Source organism: Prunus dulcis, chromosome 6, assembly GCF_902201215.1.
Source record: "Prunus dulcis chromosome 6, ALMONDv2, whole genome shotgun sequence".
In the NCBI taxonomy this organism is placed as follows: domain Eukaryota; kingdom Viridiplantae; phylum Streptophyta; class Magnoliopsida; order Rosales; family Rosaceae; genus Prunus; species Prunus dulcis.
In genome coordinates, this window is record NC_047655.1 from 12997810 (window position 1) to 13017723 (window position 19914).

Sequence of the window (19914 nt, forward strand, 5' to 3'; positions counted from 1 at the left end):
TTGTGGTTCACTTTAGTTATTTTCGTGTTCTTATTATAGTTATTTTTTTCACTAACTCTTCTAAACTTATTGCTAATATTCTTTTTTTATTATAGAAATATTCAAATTATTTCTTTTAATTCGTATAATCAAATGTACATTGTTATTCTTCCTGATCATTCAGCAATAAAAGAATCATATATTTTCCTTAATTCTCCTGAATTCCACACCATGGATCCAAAATTTGCATTCTTTTCTGGTCTTCTTGATTATTGAACAAAAATATATACATATATATATATATATATATATATATCTTCTTGATTTATAATCATTTCTCTTTCCAAACTTACCAACCTCCAAGGATTTGGCTTGATTATTTCCTTGTTCTGTGGAACTTTTTGGGATACATTTACCAAAAATTTCCTAAACCAAAAAGCCTAAATTGCATGTTGGTTGGACATAAAAATTTGACTCAAACAAGGTGAGCTTGGGTTGACTCACAGCCGCGTATTTTTTTTTACAGTAAAACTGGGGGTTCTTGCGATATAATCCCATTTCATTGCACAGTCATTGTCTCTGAGAGAGAGAGAGAGAGAGAGAGAGAGAGAGAGAGAGAGAGATCGATCCAATTCCAATAATCTTTTTTGTTCTTTTTAGTCATTGTTTAATCTAAAAATTCATTTCATTCAAATTCAAATTTTGGTGAGAACCACATAACATAAACGATGTGCATTAGCAACAGATAAAATTTCTGAGTAACATTAAAAAATAAAGAAAAACCAGAAAGTACTTTCTAGTCAATATGGAGGACTGGAATAATATATTTCCAATGCAATTTTGTTCCTAAAAAAGAAACAAACAAAAAAGATCCACTCAGAAGGTAACATACATCAGATGTGACAACAAGTATACAAGCATGCAACCAGAAAGCATTTGAAAACTCAGGTATCATTTTCTTCTTTTTTGTGTTCTTTTTTCAGTCTGAATCAGAATCATCAAGATTCACAGAGGACCTCACTGTCCTGCGACTACCGTCTTTATATCCATCATCTTCATCATCCTCATCTTTCTTCTCACTAATTATACCTGTTAAAATGGCAGTTTAGCGACTCTACAACAAACTAAGAATTGCAAAACACTCTTGACAAAGCATTTACCTTTCTTGATTAGTACAACCTCAAGTGCCCTTGTGCTGAAATCATCTTTTCCTCCCATATCTTGAAATCCAACCAACCTATCCACAGCAACTCCTTTTCTGAAAAGGCAAACCTTTTGAATTCGTAAATATGAATTTTTAATGCAAGATCTCAATGTAAGCTGAAAGCAGCATGAACCTCATCACCACATGCTCTTGAGGCATGTTAATACACACGTTGTCAAGTGTGAATGTTCAAAAGATTGCAATCTTAGTACAGTATCAGCTTTCTTTGCTCTCCTTTCTTTTTGTTTAAGAGCCACCACATGCTGATATGCATCTTAAATACTGGAAATGGGGATGCATATAGATATAATAGTTAGATGGAGATGGCCTGACCTGAAGATTATGACGCAAGGCAAAGTTTTGACTCCTAACTTGGTGATGAAGAAGGGGGCATTCTGCATTTCATTTTCAAATGGTCAATTCACCATTCTAAAGCTTTCCAACTAAATGACTGAAATGGAAGGTTGGAACAAGTAGGATCAACCCGAGCAAACACGAAAAGCTGCACCAATTATAAGCCCAGAAGACCATCTGAAGTTTATACTGACCTCTGCATCCAGCTTGATGAACTTGGTATCAACATGCTTTGAAGCAAGGGTCTTCAAATGCTTATCCATTATCCTAACAAGTGTAGGAAAAATTTGGTCTAATTGCTATATTTAATCACACAGAAATTTAGAAATAATTATGCAATATGATGTTAAAAAAACAAAAGCATACACAAAGATAAAATCACATGATGGACTAGAAAAACCTGAAAAATTCCCTTGGATAAACAGATGCATTGATACCTTTTCAGAAATCAGCAAAGGACACCATGGTCCAATAGACTCTTACTAATTTCCATTCAAAAAGAACCAGGTATTCATTTTGAAACACAATCCCTCATCCATGTTTATGAGTGTTAAAAGATTCTAGGGTAAGAGGCTTACTTGCATCTATAGAACTCCTGGTGATAGAAGTGGCAGATGGCTTTCTCAGTCCCAGTAACTTCACCTAAAAAATCCCCTTCAGTTATCTCCCTATATTCTCCATGCCCTTTCCTCTTTAAAGCTTCTCTCTTCTCAGCTTCTTTCTATTCAAATTCCAAACCAAACCCTCTAAACATAAGCACAAAACCATGAAAAAATCCACATACCCACATGAACAAAACATGAAAAAAAATTCGAACCTTTAGAGCAGCAATCCGATCCGCATGCAACTTTTCAAGCTCAGGATCCTACCCACCACCAAATGCACATAAAAATCATTGCTCTGAAAACTGAAAAGTGCATGAAAGATGCAGAGAATTGAATTGAAGTTAGAACTTACATCCATCAACTCGTCAAGGTCGACTTCCTGGTTGACAGAGCTCGTGGCCGGTGCCTTTTCATTGGCAAGCAATTCCTTCTGGTAATTGCGAGCCGCGGCGGCCATTACATTTCCAAAGGCTAGATTTTGGAGAGTGGATTTCACTGAATCTGGATCCATTTTTCCTAGGAAACGAAAATTCTTCAACTCTGACACTTTCTTCAATAATCACTGGAGAATTACAGATCTGGAGAAGAAAATAGAAGCAACCACTGCGTTCCCAGCTTCCAAATCCGAGGGTTCAATTCAACCGCGAACCACCATTGAGTATCGTTCGAACAAGCGAGTGTTTGGGTAACTGGGCCTAGGCCCAACCGTGCAATTTCCTAACTTGGGCTTTGCTAGTCACACCACACAATTTTATGACAGCACCTCAAATTGATTAACTGGGCCTAGGCCTAGGCCCAACCGTATAATTACTTCAAATTGATTAACTTGGGCTTTGTTAATTACTCAGAACTTTCATATCCATTTTTCAATTTTTTTTTCTTTTACAAAGACTTAGAAAGAAAAAATAAAAAAATGTGGAGGCAACCACTCCTCACAGATAAATGCTATTACAAACATGGATTTGGACCTTGAATATGGTATTGCAAGATTGCATGTCACAAGCTGCAATATGCATAAGTGGCAAACTGCAGAAGGAAAATCTATGTAGATTAATAGAAACCAAACAAGGAGGACATTCATGCAACTTGTAGCATGTACATATATTACATGCCCTCATGCTTATTCACAATAAGGAAAACTGAAAACATTTGCTATACTAGCACATGAAATTTGCATTTAGCTTCTATATATGCTCTTCCTCCTTCCAGACACCACCTCTAAACCCAACATTCTCAACTGGAAATGACATCAACTCACACTGAGAGCTCTCAATGTTGACATAACTTGTTGAAGCCTCACCCATTCTTCTTCAAATTCGGAAAGCGATTCCAACAGTAAGCCCTCAATTTGCCAGACAGTGTTGTCATTCCCCAAAAACCTTTCATTCATCTTTTGCAAGATTGCCTGATGATATTGAAAGATACATCAATATAGGAAGTGGGATGGTATTGAGCCAGGCTGGACTAATCTTTCCTGGATAGAATTTTAGGCTGAGCTCATGGAGCTGTTGAGGAGGGAACAGCTTCTCAAGCTTGGCTGTGAGGTCATTATTACCATGATTATCAAAGCAAATTATTGACAGATGTTGCAGTTCTTGTAGATTTACCAATACATTGACCTCAGTATCTCCAATCTCATCACAGCAACTCAGTCAAAGGGCGAGTGTCCTAAGCCGAATTAAATTTCTGAGCTCACCAATCCTGCAGTCTTCTAACTGCTTTGATTTGGTAGGTTTATATCCCAATAACACTTCAAGATTTGAAAGCCTTCCCAAGCCTTTAGGTAGATATTTGAATGAAACCTCAACTTCTTTCATGTTATCAGAGCAACGCTTCACTTGTTGGGCCCAACGGCCACACGTGCTCCCACGTCACCCTAATATATTGTCCGCGTGTTAGGCTTGAAAGTTTGCCACACATGCTGGGGAAGCGCGTTGAGAGTGTTTGTCCCACATTAAAAAGTTAAGCGACCTAGCCTAGGTTTATGAGGAGTTGGGCTACTTCCCTCATTACCAATTGGTTTTGGAGTGGGAGCTCAACTTCCTTCAGCTGATATCCAAAACCTGAAGCTTGCTAAGCTTGTCAAGTGAACGCAAAGATTGACCTGGACAGATCCATTGCTTGAAGGATCCGAGACTCACAAAACTTCTTTGCAGTGTTTGAAGCAATCTTGTTCACTTCACCGGTCTTAGTTGCATATATAACAATGCTTGCAGCTTTTTATTACCCTTCTGAACCATGCTACCAGTAATACCCAAATGGCGGCAATTTCTACTATCTATGCTAAAAAATGCATCATCTTTTGCCAATTTTAATCACCACATCCCGGACCATATCATGAATTTTACATGTGGAAATTGTTCCATGATAAGTCTTGTCTACCACTTCTAGCAAACATCGATTCGTTAGCCCTGAGAAACAATCTTCCCCTGCTGCAATTGCTGATCTACCATTTCTCAGTGGAATAAAACCTTCTCCAAGCCACCAATGTACCAATTGGTCTTTGGTTATGACGCAATCTTCAGGATAAAGAGACAAACAAAGGAAGCAAGACTTCAAGTCAGATGGGAGTTCGTCATAACTTAGTTGTAGAAAAGCCATAACTGAATTATCATTCTCTACTAATCGTTCACGAAAATCGTCAGCAATTCGTCTCCATTCATGATAACATGATGGTTTGCAGAGCATTATTCCTCCAACTGCCTTGATTGCTAATGGAAGGCCCTTACACTTCTCAACAATCTCCTTTCCAACATTTTCCAGTTCTGGATGCATACACTTGCCTCCATCATCTGCAAATGCAATCTTCTGAAATAGCAGTCAACTATCGTCCTTGCTGAGGCATTTGGGCCAATGTGAACTTGCTTCCTTCACTCCCATTTTCTGCACAACTTTCTCTATCCTTGTGGTGATGCTGCTTCCATTTCCCTTTGGTAACGCTTCACAAATTCTGAGCCACCAAGTTACATCCAAGCTCCACACATTATCCATCACAATCAAAAACCTCTTGCCTAAAAGATATTCATTTATTTTCTTTTGTAATTCATCCTTATCGTCTCCTACGCTCGCATCTCCCAGGTTTCTTAACATACTTCTAATGATTTGATCTTCACTAAAATTTTGAGAAACAGAAACCCAAATTCTTCTATCAAAGTGCTCTTCAATCTTCCTGTCATTAAACACTTTTTGAGCAATTAGCCCAAGCCATGAGCCCAATTGCAACCAACCCAAGCCCAATCCGTCTTAGTAATGCTTAGGGACTGGCTTGGCTTGGCTTGACTTGGTCTAAGTTGAATAACACTTATCCTGCGTTTGGTGTATGCTTGGACTAGGACTAGAATTTTTTTATTTTTTCAAAAATGTCTATAAATAAATAAATATATATATATATATATATGTATATATGTATTTTATAATATATATATATATAACATATATGTGTATATACATGTATATAAGTATATTATAATAATATTATATATTTTAAATAATATAAACGTACATACATATATATAAGTGTATATAGGTGTATATATGTATATTGTAATATACATGGGTATAATACATATACATATATTTATATATATATATATGTATGTATATTATAATATATAATATATATGGGTATGTTATAATAATAATAATATACATGTATATACGTGTATATATGTATATTATAATATATATATACATATAGTATAAATATAAAATGTATATGTGTATATACGTATATGTATATTATAATACATACATGGGTATAATATATATACACACATATATATACATGTATGCTATTATTATAATATTAATATGTATGTGTATATGGGTATATTATAATAATAATATACGTGTATATATCTATATGTATTTATATATTATGTATGTATATATGTGTTTATATATATATATGTATATACATGTATATATACATGTATATACGTGTGTATATGTACATTAATATATAATATAATATATATTACATATATATGTATATATCTATATGTATTTAGATATATTATATATGTATATATGTGTTTATATATATACATGTATATGTGTATATACATGTATATATGTACATTATAGTATATGTGTATGTAATAATAATAATAATAATAATAATAATAATAATAATAATAGTAATATATGTTATTAGTATTACAATATAATATATGCATCTTATACATCAGTGAACATAGGACTAGCTAATCCTCCCTTTCTACATGGAATTAGTAGTCCCCTCCTAAGGAGGTGTTTTTGGTGGGCCTGGTATTAGCAATCTCATCTAAAACTAGAATTAAATGAAACAAACATGATACTAAATTTAGTCCAAACTAGTCCAAACCAAACCTATATACCAAACGACCCCGAAAGGGACTAAAACTCGTGTGTTAAGTTCTTGTGCTCAACCAATGTGGGCCTAAGGAAAGCCTTAGTTTTCTATTTAAACTCCAACAATCTGTGCACCAAAAAAAGAAAAGGAACTCTTTAGTCATCAAAAAGTTGCAAAAAAGCGTAGCTCCTTATATAGAACTGAAACGAAAAATGAATACTCAAATAGCTAAACAATTCTCGATTTAGATGATTTTTGGAATAAATAATGACTTAAACTTTAGTTGTTCAACAAATAACTGGTGTACAGAGCAGTCGCTCTGTGGTTTCCAGAAAAATTGATGAAACTAATGATACAACATTTTGTTTAGCTCTCATGGGAAAGAAATGTTGATCTACAAAATGTCAACCATGAAATAGCTAAGAACATTTCATGAATGGAGGATACAAGCAATCCCGTTTATTAGTAACTCTTGGTTGGCTTAGTAGTGAGACCAAATCCAAAGGGAAATAGAGGGTCATAATGTTGATCACCAACATTCATTGGGAGCTGATCTACTGTCTTAAACCATGTATGTGCAAGTTTGCCAGTGAATCCATAATCACCAAATAAAACGTCAGTAACACCTTGTCCTTCAGTTCCAGGAAGCCAAGCTGCCACAAGTGCATCAACTTTAGCAAGATAGGGCTGAATCACCACGGGGCGGCCAGAAATGACGACAACAACACATTTCACAGCTCCGCAGACATTGGCAATGGTGCTCGGTCCAGGTTCTGAGATGGTTAGATTCAAGCTATCGCCGAATGTTTCAGCGTAGGGGGGTTCGCCCACAACGACAACAGCATAGTCGAATTTGTTGGACTTCACAAAATTCGCATCGGGGTTCTCGTTGTAGACAACTTGAGTTGTAGGATCAACTGCACTTTTCACAGCATTGAGGATTGTGGTACCTGTTGCAACATTGATTAGCTAACTATATGCAATCCACTGCAACATACTGAGAAAGTGCGTTCAAGGGAGTTAAAAGAAACAGAAACTTTTCTCCATATTTTTAATTTAATTCCAACAGCAAGATAGTTAGATCATTCAAAAGACAAATGGAGGCTTAAAGCATACCAACTGTAAGATCATTGCCACCAAGGCCCTGCCATGTGATTGTCCAGCCTCCACATTGATTGCCCAAGTTGTCTGCATGGCTTCCTGCAACGAGTATCTTCCCTGCTTTCTTGGGAAGAGGAAGCGACGGCTTATCAGCAGATTTTCCATTCTTTAGAAGAACAAGTGATTTTCTTACAGCTTCCCTTGCTAATTCTCTATGCTCCTGTGTAAAGCCAGCATTCGGTTAAGAAGGATTTGAACATGGCATATGAAGACAACAAAGTTATTTTACATTAAGAAATTGGTATAGACCTTTTTCCCCAGCTCGTTGACTAGGCTGAGATCCGCCAAGGGTTCCTCAAAAAGGCCCATGACAAACTTAACCCTCAAAATTCTCCTCACAGCATCATCAATCCTGCTCATGGGGATGATGTTGTTCTTAACTTGATTGGTTAGATCATCAATGAACTCTGTGAAGTTGTAGGGAACCATGATCTGTAACATTCCCAGATATAGGTTAGTAAATGAACATAAAAACCTCACATGTCTCAGCTTGAGGAGCATAACTTCATTAAAATGGCCAAACGTGACAATTTGAATTACAAATAGTAGAGCATGCAGAATTTTGACTAACCATATCTATTCCAGCACTAACTCCAGCTTGAACTGAATATGAATAGTTAGCTTTGGGAGGAGATGTAAGCCTGTCAATACCCTCCCAATCTGATATGACAAAACCCTGACAGCAAGAGCAAAAGAAACATGTTACGCACAGAACCAGTAGTAATTCATTTCCCAAGAACAATCAAATAACCACACTCGACAAGTTATTTCAAATGATTTTTCTTACCCTGAACCGTAGCTTGTTCTTGAGGAATCCAGTTACAAGTTCTTGGTTAGCATGCATTTTCTTCCCGTTCCAACTCGAGTAAGACACCATAACTGTTGCAACACCCTTGAGGATGGAATCAAAGTATGCAGGCATGTGAATGCTAAGCAATCCATTCAAATCAATCACAGTGTTGTTCTCATTGATGCCCTTTGTTGTGCCACCATCTCCTACATAGTGCTTAGCACAGGCCGCAACCTTTCCCCTGGTGAAGTGGTAAGGGAGAAGAGTTATGCCAAGTTATTGTTATGTCCAAATATTTCAAAAAATTATCATGCATAACAGATAGGTTATATTTTATAATTGATTTTGCCACACGTAAAAAAGTCTGAACTATGTACTTTTGGTGAATCAATGCCCTGCTTTTGACGCATAATTAAAGAAGGATACTTTTAGAGCAGCCAAAGCAAATCAACTAGTGAAGGTGAATGTGGGAAGAGGTTTGCAACTTTCATCTTCATATGTTTTAGATCCAACGACCAACTGGGCCACCTCTAAGACCCTCTATACATGTCCGCACCACAAAAGCAGAAATTATATTTAATACATTAAAATATTAAAAACTTGTGAGACTCAAGTGTTGTTAATCAATTAAATATTGTCCAGTATAATTCAAACAAGGCCTACAATGTGAGTAGTCCATGTGAACATTAGAGCTACCTGTCGGAACCAGTAGCAATTTGGAAATTCCAAAAAAAGAAAGAAAAAAAATCTTACTTTGCAGTAGAAACAAAAGGAGCACCCTTTTGAGCACTGGGAGGCATATCTCCTTGCAAACCAGGTATTAGCTCAGTCATTGCTTGAACAATCTTATGGTCTTCGCTATAGCTTTCATAGCATCTCCCCCATCTCGGATCTCTGCAAACCTGCAAGAACAAGTAGTACACAGTTTTAGTCGAGTGCTCAGTAAAGTTGTAAAATTTCTAAAAATAACTGTATAATAGTGCTCAATTACCGCAATACATGGGGCAAAAACATAAGGAATCCCTGTGGCCCTGACTTCAAGGGCAGTTGCTTCCCCAATTTTCTTGACAAGTTTAGGATCTCTGAAATACATGAAATCAAGCATAAGTAGAAGATCCAACTATTTAGTTTGGCCAAGATATAGTGAAGTCTTGATATGCTTGAAGCCTAATGAATTCCACTTAAACATCAGAACTAGGAACACATGAAATCAAGCATAAGTAGAACATCACACCACTGAATTTGGCCAAACTGTTAGAGAGTTTTGGTAATGCTAGAACATTCTACTTAAACCTCAGAACTAAAACCAGACTGTGGAAAATCAAGTTCTTAACTCATTACTCTTCAAAACAAATCAGAAGACGAAGAATTATTTGGTTGAGAGTGAATGTACTTGCCTGGTGGCTCCCAGCCCAACGTTATGGGGGAAAATAGTAGCATTGTAGACATTGTTGTTGCCATGAACCGCATCAATCCCATAAATCATCGGAATCCCGAGGCGGGTCGAAAGGGATCCCTTTTGGATGCCATTGACCAGATTGACCCATGCCTCAGCAGAAGCTTTTGGGGCTGGAACACTCCCACCACCACTAAGTACACTTCCTGCAAAAACCCAGAGAACCCATTTACAATACACTCTACAATCACTTGCTGCTAAACCCAACATTCAGAAACAAACCAATATGTTATATGGGTATGTTGAACAAATGCAAATGGGTGCAATAAACAGAAGATTATGGTTTGAAGATGGTTTGGTTGGTTACCAATGAAATACTTGGTCATGGCATCAGGGGTTGCAACACTGCGCTCGATCTGCACCATTTGGCCAATCTTTTCTTCCAGAGTCATCCGCTTCATGAGGTCCTGGATTCTAACGTTCAATGGCTGTTTTGGGTCCTTGTATTTCAGGTACGCAGCTTCTGTTGGAGCTAACAATATAATGCATAAGAGCAGAAAACCTATCATGGGTATTGAAAACCTTGCCATTTTAGACCCTCAAGTGGAGTTTCTGGGTTAAAATCTGGAGACAGAGCAAGCACAGTTAGATTCAACCCGAGTTCCTTTTAAGCAAACAATGTAACACAAACAAAGGAAAATTTTTCTGTTGAAGAACAGAAGAAACAGACACACACACAAAGACTTCAGCTTCACAAGCAGAAAAAGAAATGCACAACGCTGTGCTACAAGAACAAGTATTCAAAAAGTGGAGAGCTTTTTCAACTTACATGCTCAACTTAGCAGAAGATACTCCACTGAGAGAGAGAGAGAGAGAGAGAGAGAGAGATCTGAAAATGGAGGAGGAGAAGAGGGGAGCTACTTATAGAAATTCGTAGAAAGTTGTTTTATCATTTATCCATTTCTGTCTGAAGTTGCCTCCTATCTCTTTAACCCACTAGCTTTAGCAATGGGGCACTGCTAAGACTGATGGGTAAGTATGAAACCTAATAAATATATATATAATATAAATAAAAAGGAAAAAAAATAAGAAGCCGCGTCTTGGGGCAAGCTGTCCCTGTAATTATACAATTTCAAACATATACACTGATCCTCCGGGCAAAAGGAAAAAACAAATAAAAAAGACAGAATAAAAGCTGGCCCATTGTAGGAGAAAAGAAAGCTGGATTTTTGTAGGAAAAAGACAAAAAGCTGAGTCTGCCGCATTGCCTTATTATTTCTTTTTTCTTCTTTTTTTTGGGTCTGAATCATTGCCTTATTAATTCATTTCATAAGATCTAGAAGCAAATAAAATACTATAAGGAAACTCTTAGGCATATATAAATATTACAAAATGGTGAACTTAAGAGGTTATTTGCTTATGGTCATTTCGTCTCGTTGCATAGGTCTCTACTTTATCGAAGGAGATTAATGTTTAAAGACGACGTTGTTAAGTCATTTGAAATAAACCCAAATGATGAGGGGCGAGTGAGAATTAATTAAGATTAGAACTATAATAATTCAATGTTTAGGTCAATGTTTGGATTCCTTTTATTTGTAAAAAAATAAAAGAAAAAAGACAACTATGGTTGAATATTAAAAAGAAAAAAAGGGTATTCAATTACAACTAATTTTAACAGTTCATTACATAAAATAGATTTTGTATTCGATTGAATTGATCAAGTTTTGTTTGTTTTAAGTTTGAATTTTTCAATTGGCCAAAAGTATCCATACGTGGCAGAGCACAGCACGTCATTTTCATCGTTGATCCGATGGATGTATCCTAGTTTTTAGCCATCATTTTCAAAGCTTTGATTTTGCTTTCCATATAAAACAATAGTAAAAGACAACAACAACTCAAATTTCCATGATGCCATTTTCTTCACAACGAGACAAGTGCTTCGTGTTCGTAAAACTTATAACTATTCTTTTTTACAAAGCGTTCATTCTAAATTACTTTAATACATGAGTACAGACTCGAACTCGATTAGAAGCAACAAGAATATTGTTTTAAACGTGAGATGAGAACGAGTGTTTAATTTTCTGCTTAAGAGAATTTACAATCATACTCTCTATTTTTCAGTTAAAATGTAGCTAAAAACACACAAAAGCTATTTTAGCAGCTCTCTGTAAAATTTGAACTTCAATCATACTCTCAAATATTGTAATTATTTTTTTATTGAATTTAATTGGTCCATCTCTATAGAAGAAAAAATTAATTAATTAAAAGTTCAAAATATGCATAGAACAAAGCAACATTAAATTATATGAAGCCACTATGAGTCCTTTCTCTCTTCTCAAATTTAGGAGCACCCAGAAGTCATTCTATTTTAGAAGGTGGATAGGGAGCATGGTTGGAGTTGTATTTTCCCAATTCCTCCAAAAAATTTGTCTAAGGAGGTGGTTTAGGGAGACTAATGTTTAGTCATAACCAAATGACAAATAACATAATATTAAGACCAACTAGCATGTGATCTAATGGTATTTGTCTCCATCTGGTTTGAGGAGGTCTGCAATTCAACTCACATGAATTATAAGAATAACTATATATGTGTGATGAGTTTGATATCTAGTTAATGATGGTTTAATCTTATCGTAAATATATTGATCCGTTGTAATTTTTCGTGGATATTTTGACTCGTTATGAAAGTATCTCATAATGATCCTATTATTTGTCAAAAAAGAACTAATAAGAATGAGACAGTCGTTGATGGGTCTAGATCCAAATAACCCAACTTTAATATCCAGTTTTCATACGTACCAAACTTTTGACCTTCTTACTGCTTTCTTAATAATGCACTTGTGACGTTTTACCAAACAAATCAAATACCATCCAATTTGATCATACTTTTTTTTTGTAAAATGTGAAATTATAATTTCAGCAATTAAAACATTTACCACAACACCACGTGTAAAAATAAAAAATAAAATGTTTATACCATAATCAACCAAATATATTCAGTATTAAAACGACTAGCACCAAGGCAACACGCCTTCTTTCCTGCCGAAGGAAAACACTCTTCTAAAATGGCAACCACCTGCCGAAGCTCCCAACTACCAAACCTAATCTCCAAGGACACGTGTCACAGCCACAACAACTTGCACAAAATCTCACACCGAAACTTTGTGCAAAACTCCTATTTTCAATTCCCTATAAATAGAAAAAAGTACTCAAGTAAAAAGAGTAACTAATTTCTCATATTTTATCGTTACTCTGGGTTACTACTTATAGTTGACTTAAGCATCGGAGAGTCTTCGGTACACACCACACTGTTGTCTAAAGCTTGACGACTACTTATTCCTCTTTGTCTTTGGAAAGTTCTTCTCTTACCAAAAGTTTTCACATTCTTCCCTGAAGACTCTCCACTTCTCTCTAAGTTGACCCTCCTTAGAAGGAGCATTAACATAAAAAATTCAACTTCCGTACAATAAATTTGAAAACCATGTTGATTGGCAATGAAACATGTAACGGACTTTTTTTTTATATAATTATTATTATTTAACAACTATGAATTGTTTTATAGTAATTTGATTTTCTAATATTCGACCATTATTTTGCGAAGAAGAGGAGATTGATATCGAATGAAGATACTTTGGCAATTGGGCAATCCAATGCCAATGGAATGAAGAGAGTGGTGGATTGGATTGTGTGGAGACAAATTTCCCGTTTGACTGACAGAGAAAGGAGCACGCGTGACAATGCCCCAAACAGACAAGAGATAAGAGTACGTGTCATCATTAGTCAACCTGCCAAGTTTGAATTAGTCAAAAATGAGAATTGTACCGTTGAAGAAGAAATCTACCCCACGGCTTTAAGCTCAAATCCCGCTGCCTACAATCACAGAGCATTTATAATGAGAGGGTGCATGAGGGGGCGTATGTTAAATATATATTTTTTATTATCAGAATTATCTTTAATGGAAATATATAAATGGTTGTAAAAATACATCTCTATCATGTATATGTAAAATTAAATGTACATTTGCATCCTTTTTGACATTCTTTGCAGCCGAGACCCACAAGAGAAAAAGGAAAAGAGAAAGATTGAAATTCAAAATGGAAGGCCTAGATTTCATGCAATTTGCATTGCACTTCCAATGGCCCAGATTTCTACATAGATATTTTTATGTTAGTTTGTAGGTAAAATCATATGTTCTCCAAATTTAAATTTTTTTAGGTCCATTTATTTGGAAAAATAAAATAAATTTAACACACACAAAATTAATTTTAAAAAGTTAGAACATACAAACAAAAAAACAAAAAAAAACACACAAAAAAGAATTATCACAAACAAATCGAATATGCATCTTTGGATTTACATCGTTTTCCATTGGAGCAAAAAACATATTTACACCCCCTAGAAATGTAAAAGTGGTTTTAAACCCCCGAAAATACATTCCACCAGCCCTGTTTGGTTCATGTAAAAAATTTGAACGAAATTATTTCTCATGTCTTTTTTTGAAGGATGAGAAATGGGTTTGGGTCACTCTCTTGTTCATGCGAGGAGATCCTTGATGGCTAAGGTTAGTGTTTCTCCAGTTTTCTTTACTACTTTGCGTCGTCTCTCTCAGTCTTCTCTGATTGTTGCTTTGGGCTCTTCTTGGTGAATTGAGTATGACGTTTTTTTTTGCTCTTTTGCTCTCCATGGGTGGCTGCGTTGGCTTCCTTTCTGGGTTCCCAAAGAGGCAGTTGCTAGTGAGGGGTCTCCATCTTAACGCTATAGAGATGGTCATCGCCTCTTCTGCTCAAGGGGATGACAAGTATGCAGCACCAAGCAGGAATCAGAAGAATGCGAAAACAGGTGTTGGGCATCTGATTTTTAGTGGACTAGCCTTGAGGGGTCTCCAAGATCTCCTTAATAATTCTCCTATCGAACGTTCGTGGGCTTGGCAACCGATGAACGTTCCTACTAGGAAGATCTTTCTTTGGAATTTTCTTTAGGCTAAGAGGCCAATCTTGGTCTCCCTTGCTTGTCAACTGAGATTCTAGATCAAGAAAATTGGAGGTGGCAGTTGGTATTTGGCTAGGTCTGTTATGATGCTCGCAATACGTTTTTGACTCTGTACGAAGAACTATGATGCTTTCTTTAGATCATAGGAAGCTTTCTTTGACAGTATTTACGTAGTGATGGAATGTGTTTCAATGGTTTTGTGGTTGGGTGACTGGTTGGATCTATTCTGATACCCATAATACGTTTTTGACTTTGTACGAAGAACTATGATGCCTTTTCTAGATCATAGGAAGACTTCTTTGACAGTACCTACGTAATGATGAGATGTTGTTGTAAAGGTTTTGTGATTGTGTTTTAGGTTGGTTTGTTTCGTATAAGTTGTGTGACTCTTATGTTTCGTCAATAACATGGGTGGTACTCTTTCCTACCCCGGGATTTTGTTTCTCTGGGAAGGTTTTAACTAATCCGCCATTAACATGCTAGTTCTTACCATGTAATGTTCCTTTCGGTTGAATGAAATACCATCTTTTCTCCACACACACACACACACACACACACACACACACACACACACACAAAATTGGGGGTGGAGGGTTTCATTTTCCCCATTTTTTCTAATGTGACAAGAAATCATTTCCTATGCCTGGACTTACAAAACATAGGAAATCTTAATTTCTCATTCCCAAGCCTCTTTTCTCATTAATGAAACACATAAAAAAATAAAACAAAACAAAGACTGAAACTAGTAAAAATTTTCCTTTAGAAAACCAAGTAGATGAATAAACTCATCTAGGGATGGCAAAAATCCTTGGCGGGCAGGTCCCCAACCCTAACGGGGGAGATTTCGAGACCAATATGGTATAAGGTACGGGGATCCCCGAACTTAAAAAATCCTCAACGGATATGGGGACGGATGGTATTGGCATCCACATCCCCGAATTGGACCCAAAAATATATATGTTTATATTTAAATATAAACATATAATTATAATATTTATGCTTAACCTTAAGTTAACCTCCATCTCCTAATTCTTCCTAATCTTCTCTGGAATTTCATATTGATATGATTTTGAATAGTTGAGTTGAACTTTATTGTTAATTTGAATGTGTTGAATAATAATTTAATATGAAACTTAATGTTAAAATGTATTATAAATATTTTTTATTCCAAAAAAATTGGAGATTTGGGGCAGGTATGGGGGATAGTCTCCCGAAGGGGACGGGGACGAGGATTCTTCGAAACCTATTAAACAGGGATGGTTTAGGGATGAGGGCAAGGATGGAGAGCGGGGACTGAGATGGTATTGTCATACCCGACCTTTACCCGACCTGTTACCATCCCTAACCTCATCTAATATCATATTTAAATATGTAAGCATTTCACTCAATTAATTAATGATAAATGAAGACCCAAAATCATTTAAATTTTTGTGTGAAGGTTTATGTGAGATTCACACTCTACGATTTCGTATACCATATTGGTTTGAAAAGATTTATTGGCTAGAGAGTGGCAATTTTTGGAAATTTCTTGAAATACCCTACAATACATATACCAATAGATACAGAGTAACTGGGGGAACACTTTTTGTTCTTGGACCACGACCAAAAACTGGCTAGAACTAGCTAAAAACAAGATCAAATTGCCAACCAAATTGAGGGTTAAGAATCGATCTCTCAAAACTCAAAATCAATCCACAATACCTTTACCAAAAGCTATAGCACATAGGGAGGATGAAGATTCATACATGGATCGACGGAAACCACCTCCAGAATCGCCGAAAATGGAGACTCGAAGTTTCAAAAATTGCGGGTCTTTCAGAGTTTCACTGGAGCTGTACGTCGCTGGGTTCTGCTAGAAATAGGACTAGTCGTGGTCGCCGGTTGATGGTCGTTCTTTTTCGACAGGTGGCAAAGCCTAGAGTAGCTGAATGGCGCGGCAACCGTCGTCGGAATTGAGGAGAGAGAGAGAGATAGAGAGAGAGAGAGAGAGAGAGAGAGAGAGAGAGAGAGAACCGATCGCTTGTTTTAAAACCCAACTTTGGAAACATTACGGTTGTGCCACTGTACTTCTATAGGCCACAACTTCTTCGTTAAAACTCCGATTTGAGCCCACTATGTTTCTATGAACTCGTGAGAGCGAGCTCTATGCAATGGTGCCACTCATTTCTCCAAAATCCTTTCGGATCAAAAAGTGACTAAAGTTGCAAAATTGTAAATTCAGAAATAAATAAATAGAAATAAAACAATAATTTGAGACGGGGTGATACATTTCTTTCTTTTTATCTTTTGTTTAACTTAAGCATTATGAATTTTTTTTATTTCCGTCCTTTTTTCATGTATGAGTTCATTGAGTTGGGTACCTTAGTGTTGGGATTTATGAACTTTTTTTTTTCTTCTCTATGTTGGAATATAAATTATTAAGTTAAGTCTTTAATAATGTAGATGAATTTAAAATATGAAATTTATATTTCTAAAAATAAATAAATAAATTCATTACAAATATGATTGTAATGAATGTATATATATTATTAATTTATATCAAATGATATTATGAAGTGGGCCAAAAAGTTAGTGTCGAAGTAACTTATTAAGCGGTTAGCGCTCTAACACTCCTATTCAAATTATTTTTTAAAATTTTGTGAAGGGCCTCCTCTAATGTGAAATCATGGCTCTGCCACTAAACACACACACTAACAAAGGTGTTATGAAAGTTTGAATCTAAGACCATTAGTATGCTATTTAAGGCCATTTTTCACTAGGCTAGACCCCCTGCCCTTGTAGTTTAGACTATCCCTTGTATTAAAAAAAAACAATTAAGATAATTATTTCACATATTTTACTGGACATTTATTTAAAATATCTTAGATGCTTGCAAGGAAAATCAAATGATCCCTTCAAGAGATATGGTGGTGCAATCATCACTTTCCCCCATTCAGCCTTCTTAGTGATGGACAAAAGAGATGGTTGTCCAACATCTCCATGTAGCTATCCGTTGCAGGAGCTTCCCCCCATGATAAAGGTCCATTCTATTTTCCTCCATTCCTCTTCTCAAGGCTGTAAAATAGTGAGGTTTGAGCTAAGCAAATCTTTAAAAGCTTATGCTAGGTTATCTGTATGGCTTTCTTGTTTGGATTTGGTTAGTTTGAAACGAGCTGTCAAGGGGTGGTGCCAAAGATGGTTTGTTTGTAACGAACTGTCAAAAGGAAGGGTGAGCTTGGCTTTATCTTTCATGCCTACCCATGTGACTAAACCCGATCCCTTGGATTGTGGTGCCTTCCAAACAACCCAAATCCTCCATTACCTTTAATGTGCCCAATGGGCCTTATAAATCTTTATATCCATCCACGCCATAACCCACATAGTAAGCCTATAAATTTGTGTGGGTTAGGTCCATTTGAGCTTATTGACTAGTTTGGCACAAAGGGAAGTTCCTTGGTTAAGCAATGTAGCAGCGTACGTAGTTATGCTTGTTGAAAGAGTGGGCTTGAAGGACATGGGTGTTGGTGAAACAACAATCAGTATTACACTAATAATGTAATTCAACAATTAAATTAAACAGTAAATAAAATCACGAAATTAAATAAGACAGTAAAATAAAATTAATTGGTTTTTTAGATAGAGACTTGCAGATTGCAATGCCCTAGAAACAGAATTTCGCCCCTACTCAGTGCTTGTAGTTCTACAGGCGTCTGCTCCACCAGGATTCAACTATCTTAAAATAAAGTCCTAGGATTATGGCTTTGATTTCTGGCGAATTCTATATGTTTATCTCTCAAGCTACAGGAATATGACTTAAAATGAAATATGCATTTTTTATGTATCTTAAACAAAACCAGGGCTCCTGTTTATATAGAGAGTTAATACTTATTGGAACATGTATCATATAACTGTCAAACCCAATTAGATAAACTTATATGATATTTGAATTTAAAAAAATAATTCAAATAATTAACTAGGAATTAATTTAATTAATTGGGTTTAATTTTAAATCACAGAAGCCCAAAGCCCATCTTTTGACTAATTTTAAATATATATTATATATATATTAATTAACTATTGACCCAACTAATTAGGCATTGACCCAAAGGCCAGACCCAACAAGCCACTCAATTGGGCCACTTGCATAGCCAAATCCTAACTATTCTATTTTCAAGAGTTGGTCTTAGAAAGACCTTTAGACCATTTTTCGTACGCCTCACTGGATTGGGTTAAACAGCACTTGAAACCCTTATTTGGTAAGAGACGAGACTAACTTAAATGAGACTGTGTAGTCCAATAGTGAAAAAAATGTATCACTCGCTCGTCTAATACAATGAGTCTGAAAAGTGATTCACTAAATAGCACACTTGCTAAATTAGAACACGTAAGTCTAACTCCTCTCTTTAAAAAAATATCAAAATATTATTTATTTTCTTTTAATTATTGATTTAGGTCTTTGAATGGGTTTTTTGGCAGCATTTTTTTAATAGATAAAAATCCTTAATTAAATTTAAATATTACAATAATTATTTTGATATTGCTCATAGCCCAACCCTAACTATCCTATTTCCAAGAGTAGGTCTTATAAAAACCTTCAAGGAACTATAGTTTTTCAATGTGGAACTAATTTCAACTCAAACATATTTGCAATGCCTTGCAAAAACCAACAATACCCCACATTTGAGTTGAAATTTGTATTCAAACACCTAACAATGGGCATCATACGACTTTCTTTGTTGCTTAGGGTGGATTGTCGGTATAATATTACTCATTGTGTTATTCCTCATGGAAGTGAAATGAGTAGATTGTATAGACTTGGTGTGTTCATTTCAAGTGCCAAATTAGGCCCCTTTTGGTTCATAAGAAAGGAGGCTTTGGGATGAAAAATTAATTGCTTTGTTAAATGGAGAAAATATTTGTGTGGGGCGTGGCGGTGGAGTGAAACCCTCCTTCCCCTCTTGGGTTTTGTTTTCCCTTCTCATGGGAAAGTTTTGGAAAATAAACAAACATTAAATGCACATTTTTCATTATTATTTTGTCCCCATTAACAGTGTAGAATTACCATATATATCATGCATTCTTTTTTTTTTCTTTTTTAAATTTGATTTAATATGGGTATAATTG

General features: G+C 35.8%; 2 protein-coding genes and 1 pseudogene across 2 annotated transcripts; all 3 read right to left on the bottom strand.

Moving 5' to 3' along the window:
• Positions 1 to 696: 696 nt before the first annotated feature.
• Positions 697 to 2830, bottom strand: LOC117631343 (thioredoxin domain-containing protein PLP3A-like). Its single transcript, XM_034364442.1, has 7 exons — positions 2495 to 2830; positions 2355 to 2402; positions 2116 to 2258; positions 1732 to 1804; positions 1517 to 1578; positions 1140 to 1237; positions 697 to 1068 (listed from the first exon to the last, which is right to left on the bottom strand). Exons 1-7 carry the CDS (start codon positions 2651 to 2653, stop codon positions 959 to 961), a joined length of 693 nt encoding a protein of 230 aa, XP_034220333.1. The 5' UTR covers positions 2654 to 2830; the 3' UTR covers positions 697 to 958.
• A 496-nt stretch (positions 2831 to 3326) lies between these two features.
• On the bottom strand, positions 3327 to 5337 carry LOC117630305 (annotated as a pseudogene).
• Positions 5338 to 6704: 1367 nt separating this feature from the next.
• LOC117630864 (beta-glucosidase BoGH3B-like) lies at positions 6705 to 10814 on the bottom strand. The gene is made up of 10 exons (XM_034363688.1): positions 10652 to 10814; positions 10190 to 10446; positions 9824 to 10028; positions 9418 to 9508; positions 9180 to 9328; positions 8424 to 8667; positions 8208 to 8312; positions 7886 to 8068; positions 7592 to 7796; positions 6705 to 7425 (listed from the first exon to the last, which is right to left on the bottom strand). The coding sequence occupies exons 2-10, from the start codon at positions 10410 to 10412 to the stop codon at positions 6938 to 6940; spliced, it is 1893 nt and encodes a 630-aa protein (XP_034219579.1). The 5' UTR covers positions 10413 to 10446; positions 10652 to 10814; the 3' UTR covers positions 6705 to 6937.
• Positions 10815 to 19914: the final 9100 nt, after the last annotated feature.

Coding starts and splice junctions, on each gene's coding strand:
- LOC117631343 (XM_034364442.1), bottom strand. CDS start 2,653: ATGGATCCAGATTCAGTGAAATCCACTCTCCAAAATCTAGCCTTTGGA. Junction 2,259..2,354: donor ATCGGATTGCTGCTCTAAAG/GTTCGAATTTTT, acceptor GAATTTGAATAG/AAAGAAGCTGAGAAGAGAGA. Junction 1,579..1,731: donor TCATCAAGCTGGATGCAGAG/GTCAGTATAAAC, acceptor AATGAAATGCAG/AATGCCCCCTTCTTCATCAC.
- LOC117630864 (XM_034363688.1), bottom strand. CDS start 10,412: ATGGCAAGGTTTTCAATACCCATGATAGGTTTTCTGCTCTTATGCATT. Junction 10,029..10,189: donor CATGACCAAGTATTTCATTG/GTAACCAACCAA, acceptor GGGTTTTTGCAG/GAAGTGTACTTAGTGGTGGT. Junction 9,329..9,417: donor TTTTTGCCCCATGTATTGCG/GTAATTGAGCAC, acceptor TTGTTCTTGCAG/GTTTGCAGAGATCCGAGATG.